The following is a 7,298-nucleotide window of genomic DNA, read 5'->3' on the forward strand; positions in this document are numbered from 1 at the left end:
TCTGATACTTTAAACGCCTCACAAAAATCACTGATCTCGCGGGAGTAAATATTCTCGTTTGACTTCTCCCAGCCGAAAGCCGAGAGGAGATCAGCTGACCTGTCAAAGTATTACGCAGCGCGTGCTTGTCTGTTTGTTTGTGTTTTTTTTTACTGCACGTTGAAACATGGCAGCCAAAATGGAGCTGGCGCCCCTAAGACCGTGGGACGACTTCTTCCCTGGAACAGACCGATTTGCTAAACCAGAGTTTGGAGATTTAACAAAGTGGAATAACAGAGTGATCAGTAATTTACTGTACTACCAGACTAATTATTTCGCCTTGGCCGTGGTGGTTTTCATCATTGTAGGGTAAGTCCTAGCTAGTAGCTAGCGGAAATAGGCTGCCGCTGTGTTAACTTCCCTGCATACCATTGTCCACACCCATGAAGAGCACACAGGCTATTTTAAAGTCTTTTTTTCTTTCTTCTCACATGAAGATGTTTAAACGTTGCTTTCCTGTTAAATCATTTTTCCCAAAAGTGTAATAATGACAATAAGTCAGAATGACGTTGTTGTTTGTAGATTGTGTGCAAGTGTTTCATCGACCACAGATAATTATGCACAGATTGTACACAGATAATTAAAATGATCAATGACGCTATATCTAGCTGTGGATACCCAAACATCACAGCTGTTGCCATACAGACAGTCTCATAATCTGCTTTGAAAAGAGGATGATGTAGTGGAAATCGTGAGTTATAGGCCTCGGGCAAGCGGTACCTACTTATGGTTTACAGGAAACCATAAGAAGGATATTTTTTTTTACCCCTACCAGCAGGTTGTGCTATTTGTTTTGTTTTGTTTTGTTTTTCTAACAAACTGCAGCCATTAAACTTAATACAAACATGTAATTTTCATGTTTTAATTTTCAGGTTCCTGAATCCATTTGGCATGTTTCTGGGAGGTGCTGTGGTGTCTCTGGTCTTCGGGGTTTCTGTGTGGGCCGGAGAAAACAAGGCCACCATCAAGAACTTCAAAAAGAAGAATCCCACTCTGTTTGTGATCGGTGTGATGGTCACCAGTTACTTTCTGCTGTCACTGTGTGGTGGGGTCATGGTCTTCATCTTTGGGATCACTTTCCCTTTGCTGTGTAAGTCTCATATATTGTACAAGCTTAATTTCTTCCCGCATTAGATAAATTAGGTAGATAGACAGATTAAATGTTTTCTAACATAACCTGTATCCTATCAGGTTATCAAAAAGGTTTTTATTTTAAGGATCCATATTCACATTTTCCTTTTTTCCCTGCTTCTTCAGGTTTAATGTAGACATTTAAAACCAAAGATCTGCTAGCTTTTAGCACACTTTGGAGCTCCACATTTAGCTTAAGGCCAGGGTTATATGATTAAAACTGTTAAGGTAACTGATGAGTCACACAAAATTGCTAGCTGAGAGTTTTTTTTGAAAATGAGCAAGATGCTCCTAAATGCTCTCGTATTCTGACTCATAATGGATATTGCACAGCATGTTCAGCAGTTCAGACATGCTCATGCCTAAGATTTTAAAATAAAGTTATAAACCACTCGTCAGTAGAGAAGTTTCAGCTAGTTGGATCTTTAGCAGCTCTTTAATTCTGGCAAATAGAAGAAGCAGTCCAATTACATCCCAGGAGACATGCCCAGTCCTGCCTATGTTGACGGGTTGCTATGGCTTGTTGATTTGGAGAGAACCACATTTACTAGCTGATGTCATGCGTTCCAAATCTACCCGTCATGGAGCTAAAAGATTATTACGTTACACCTGCTACTGTGTGAAGTTCTAGTTGCAGCAGTGTCACATTTTTTGTTGTTTTCCAAACACTCTTTACACATGAAGTGCTAAAGTAAATTATTTTATATTTACAAAGACACAATAACAGCAACTTGGTCTTGTTTTATAGTAATCCTGATCCATGCTTCTCTGAGACTCCGCAACATGAAGAATAGGCTGGAGAACAAGATTGAAGGTGTTGGGCTAAAGAAGACCCCAATGGGTGTCATCATGGATCTCCTGGATCAACAGGAGGAGAGAATGAACAAGATTCAGGATTTTATTGAAAGTAAACTGAAGGAGTAAATCTTCAGCTGAGAGTTTGCCGCAGGAAGCTTGTGTCATACAGTATGAATTTAGATTTTTCTGACATTATTTGGTGTGTCGCAGTTTTGCTCCCACCCTCTTCACACGTAAAGTTACTGATATCTGCATTCCCACTTCTCTTTTTTTTATTAATTATTTTTGTTTACACTCACATACTGATTTTGAAGTGTGTCGATGAGTAACACAAGGTTTGTGCAATCATTATGTGAACAGGAGGTTAATTTGGTTACCAAAGCTTTGAACATTTCCATGTCCATATATGTCTAAAATCAAGCCATTTCTGTTGCTGACAGTGCACTTTGTTTTACAAGATAATTAGGTATTTAATTCAGCAAAATGAAGTGGAATATCTAAACAGAATAATAGAAATGAATAGGAAGAAAGAAAGGAAAAAAAAGAGTAACTTTCAGTTTGCTACCTCAAAATGAGCTAGTTTGTTTCTCATCTCACTTAATCAAACCACATAACCAACACCAAGAGAACTGCTGGCTAAACAGCAATAAGTTTAATTAAAGAGTTCAGATCTGAGATCAATTTGTTACTAATAGGTTAGCAGTAAGGACAAAAAATGTTATATACAGTATGTGGTGTCATAGCCTGACTGACGAGACAGTAGTGTGGTTTTTCTTGCTGTCTGTAGTTTGTTCCTGCAGTGCCTAGCCATACAGGCTGGCATTGGTTTATCTGCTCTGATCACAGTTATGCAATACTGAAAAATGAATGGCAAGTGCAGCTTTGTTTGAATATATTGTAATGATATGTGCAAGTTTGATTATTTGGATATGACTTCATAACATAGCATGCAGAACTGTAACAAATGGCTGCAGAATTTAAGTAAATGCTGAATTATATACATCCTGTGTGTAAATCCCTAGTAAACCACCTGCCCTTGAGATAAGTCAAATGTGTCATGTGTAAAGTGTTTATTTTTACACCTAGTATTTATTTGCAGGTGTCTCTAGTTGCTTTTTGTATAAGCACATTGACTCCAGTCTGTGCATGCAACATTGACACTTAGCAGAGTCTGTATACATCATATAAATCGTATATATCTACATTTCTATGTGACTTTTTCAGTCTTGAAAAGAAAGCAATGAACATGACTGTCCTCTATAAAATAAAAATAAATTTAATTTGGTATGTTGTAAGTTTGTTGTGTGAAATAATTAAATGAAAAAAGAAAGTTTATATATATATATATATGTATATATATATATATATATATATATATATATATATAGGGAGATATTTGTCATATTATGTTTGAGTCAGCTTACACTACAAAGTGAAGTTAAAGGATGTATATGCCTTTGGAAAATGATTTAATGCAGTCTGTCTTTAACAGATGGTAAATGAAAAGACTGAAATACTTTAATAACAGTTTAAGGTTGGGATGTCTTAACATTAGCAATTTAATTATTATTAGCATGTAAATAAGATAACACACAAGTGGATCAATCAACCAAAGTTCTTCTTGTATAATGATTACAAAGTTCACACATGATTGTACTGCACATGTATTGTGACTAATACCAGTTATGTGTAAAAGAACACACACACACACAATATGATGATGAAATTGCTGCGGCTGAGTCTCAGAGCAGACTTGTTTCACTAGATTCCAGGACTTTTGGGAGTGGCACCTGCAATAGAAACAAAAGAAAAGAACAAAGAGTTTACTTGGATGTCTAAAACAGTACTTGCTGTTCTGAACCATTTTAGGCTAAAAAAAAAAAAAACATTTGACAGTTAAAGCAATAATTTTAACATGACATCCCAGTTTGATTGACCCCTCTTTATTAATTCCTGGATACTCACAGGTTTGAGATATGCCACGTTGCTCTTTTTGATTTCATTTAGGAGTTGATCACGTGGTGTGACATCAACCTTTGGAGGCACTCGTCTGCGAGGCACAGGCTTCAAAGTCTTTATCACATCAGTCAGGTTGGCTTTTTCCTCTGCCATCTCTCCAGCTCCTGCGTCCTTAGCTTTTGGAGTCTTTCTCAGTTGAAAACTTGGCCTCTCTGGTCTCTTGTCATCCCTTGGGTCAAGCTCCAAGAATGGATCACGTTTCTTGGGAGTCCTCTTTAACTGGACATCTCTTAATGGGTTTGATGATTCGGTGGCAGGTTTTTGGGGAATGCTGTTGTGTTTGGGCTTCTTCTGTGGCTCTGGCTGCTCTGTCTTACATGTTTGAGGAACAATGTTAAGCTCTGATGAGGGTGGGACAAGTCCATGCTCTTGAAGGAGCTCAAGGGGCGGTATGTATCCCAGCATCTCAAGTAAACCAGGGGGCAGATTAAGACTGGTTTCATACATCTGCATTAGCTCCTTCTGCTCCTTTAGCTGCTGCTGCTTCTGCTCCTCCTTCCTCAGCTGCCTCTGCCGGTCCAGATTTCTGGTTAGAATATTGGTCACCACCATTCTGGGCCCTGGCAGCTCGAAGTGGTAGCCCATCTTCAGGAGGGTGTTGTTGGCCTTGAGCAGGCGAGAGATCTCCATCTCTGCATGGTGACCTAGCATATGCCTCTGGTTGTGAAATCGCAGCTCTGTGAGGGTCTCATTGAACTGGAGGCAGCGAATGATGGCGACGATGCCCTTTCCAGTTATGAAATTTGACTCAATGTTTAAAGTCGTAATGCTGCGATTCTCTCTCAACATGTTAGCCAGGCTGAAAGCAATGTTTTCATCAACACCAGTGTTGGCTATACTAAATGTTTTCACATATTTGTTTTTCTTTAAGGCATTGACGTAGTCCAAGAGCATCTCTTTAGGAATGTTTTCTATATTGTTGAGGTTTACCTCAGTGACAGAGGGGTTGTTGTTACGGAGCTTGTCAAGCGTTGATTCCAAGTTCGTCTCGTTTCCTGAGGGTCTTGATGTCATTTTTATATTATTCAGTGCCAACTTTGGGATTTTTAATTTGTTCACTTTAATCTGTTCTCTTTGTGGGAGTTTGTCATTTGCTTCATTTGTTTCAGGCACTTCTGGAGCCTCTTGTGCAAGTAAGCAATCGGTACTTGCAATTTCATCTCGATCATCATTGTTCTGTACCTTCTCAGTTGACTCTGAAATAGGGTGATTCTCATGTTTATTACTTACAGCTTCTTTTTCTGTGTTTTGTGGGGGCTCAGCAGGTTTTTCTGTATTCTCGGGTTTGTCAAGCACAGGTAGCTTCACCTCTTCTTCATTTTTTAGATTTATTCCTTTCTCATTTTGGACTCTTTCATCCTCTTCTTCAATTATTTCCTCAATTATTTCCTCTATAATTTCTACTCCATCTGGACAGTCAGCAGCCTCATCCTCAATGACTTCCTCTATCACTTCATACACCTCATAGTTCACATCTTCTGAGTTTTCTTCAGTTTCTTTCTTTTCAGCTTCTTCCTGTAAGCTTTTCTGAAAACAACATACAAGGACATTAAGATTAGAGCTTTAATATTAATATCTTATTCTGGCCTATCATTTGACATCATAAGTTATATTTATACGTGCAAGAAAATTGGAGTTTGAGACTTTACCTCACTGGGCAGCAGAGTAGCAGGAACTCTTTCTTCCTCAAGCATGCGTTTGGACTCTTTCTCCCAGTAGAGGTAATCAACCAGAGATCTGTGGTCAAATGTTCCTGTTGGAGGTTTCTCCGTCTGGTCCTTCTGTCTCTGTCCTACAGGTACATTCTCATCTGGGGCGATAATAACATCCATCTCACTCTGAAGCTCTTTAAGCTCCTCAGGAGAAAGCATTGCAAGGATTTCATCTTCATCAATGTCCTCTTCATTGAGATCCTCAAGGTCTGAACTGCTAGACATTTCAACACTTGGTAGTTTCTTTCCTCTTCTAATATAAAAAATAGAATAATTCCTGGTCAGTGTGAGGTTCAGGACAGAGCAAACTGGAAAGCCTCTTGCTTTGACTTCAGCTAGAAAGGGTTTGCTTCAATGCTTCTAAAATTAAATCTTGTGAACTGCATGGAAGATATTTAAGGTACAAGCAGGGGGGAGACACGCTGACATTCTTTTTTCAGCTCCTTCTCCCAGCTGGCCCGGCTGTCCGGGATTTTGAAAGGACAGTTGGGATGACAGTTGCTTCTAGCAAAAGGAAAGTATAGGACTGACGGCAGCAGGTGGACCCTTTTCATGGGCCTGCTGGTTGGGTGGGATTTGTTATAGTGACTCCACTAGAGACCCTCAGGGTGTGCTCTTCAAAACATAACTATACAGTGCTGTATAACAGCAAATCATAAGACCCGAGAGGTGATTTGACTTTTGTCTAACTTTGTTTAGATCATAGCTCTAGAAAAGTTTAATATTTTTGTATTTAACATAAAAAAAAACATTAATTTTAAAAGGGAAATTAAAACCACATTTGATCAAAACATTGACATATAAAGAGGAGTTTTGTTAGGTAGCCTAAATATGAGTAGTTACCTGCTGTAGACAGCTACACTAGCTGCTACTCAAGAGGAATTCACAGAAGAATACATATTTCAATCAAAAATCACTCAAACCTAAAAGAATTCATGGCAGTTTGAGGGATCCCTGCAGTAATCTTCACATAGCGGCTGCCCAACATACTCTGCTTTTAGTAAAATGTATCAGTCTGCCATTGATACAGATCTGGACTTCAAGGGAGGTGACATATGTGAAAGCATGTGGGCAAAGGTGAGACAGCATCACTGCGCTGCCATCAGTCGGCTGATTGTGCAATGCTAGCTTGTTTTGTGTAAGCACACAAAGATGAGGCGCTGATCCGCTTCTGTTTGGTGGTGAATTGCAAAAGAGAAACAGCTGTGAGTTGAAGAGGACATCTTTACAACATAAGGTACAACCAATGTGTGAAAGGGGATTTTATCAACCCCACTCTAAACAAAAAAAGTTTTTTTTTTCTTAAATAATTTGCCTTTAAAAGTTACATTTAAGTGTAAAATTCTGTGGTTGAACAGCTTTGGATGCATTTCCTGACCTTACTAACAGGACTAAATGACAAAAAAATACACTTGGTCATGTGCTTTAATTTGTTTTATAGGGGTCTAAAGGTTTTTTTTTTTTTATTCAGGTTATTTGCCTATCCTAGTGCTAATGCTATGCTAACTGCCAGGCTGGCTGTAACTTCATGCTGAGAAAACAAAGAAGTGTTTTTTTTAATTCCATTGTGGTCTCAGCAACTAAGAAATTATCCTGAAA

At 38.7% G+C, this 7,298-nt stretch overlaps 2 protein-coding genes across 2 annotated transcripts; one reads left to right on the forward strand and one right to left on the reverse strand.

Annotated features, from left to right (window-relative positions):
• The first annotated feature begins 124 nt into the window (after positions 1 to 124).
• On the forward strand, positions 125 to 3,253 carry LOC121652066 (PRA1 family protein 3-like). Its single transcript, XM_042004607.1, has 3 exons — positions 125 to 348; positions 912 to 1,129; positions 1,919 to 3,253. Exons 1-3 carry the CDS (start codon positions 167 to 169, stop codon positions 2,092 to 2,094), a joined length of 576 nt encoding a protein of 191 aa, XP_041860541.1. The 5' UTR covers positions 125 to 166; the 3' UTR covers positions 2,095 to 3,253.
• lmod3 (leiomodin 3 (fetal)) lies at positions 2,712 to 6,146 on the reverse strand. The gene is made up of 3 exons (XM_042004606.1): positions 5,637 to 6,146; positions 3,934 to 5,514; positions 2,712 to 3,758 (listed from the first exon to the last, which is right to left on the reverse strand). Exons 1-3 carry the CDS (start codon positions 5,922 to 5,924, stop codon positions 3,711 to 3,713), a joined length of 1,917 nt encoding a protein of 638 aa, XP_041860540.1. The 5' UTR covers positions 5,925 to 6,146; the 3' UTR covers positions 2,712 to 3,710.
• Between the last annotated feature and the right edge of the window lie 1,152 nt (positions 6,147 to 7,298).

Source organism: Melanotaenia boesemani, chromosome 13 (assembly GCF_017639745.1).
Source record: "Melanotaenia boesemani isolate fMelBoe1 chromosome 13, fMelBoe1.pri, whole genome shotgun sequence".
Classification (NCBI taxonomy): domain Eukaryota; kingdom Metazoa; phylum Chordata; class Actinopteri; order Atheriniformes; family Melanotaeniidae; genus Melanotaenia; species Melanotaenia boesemani.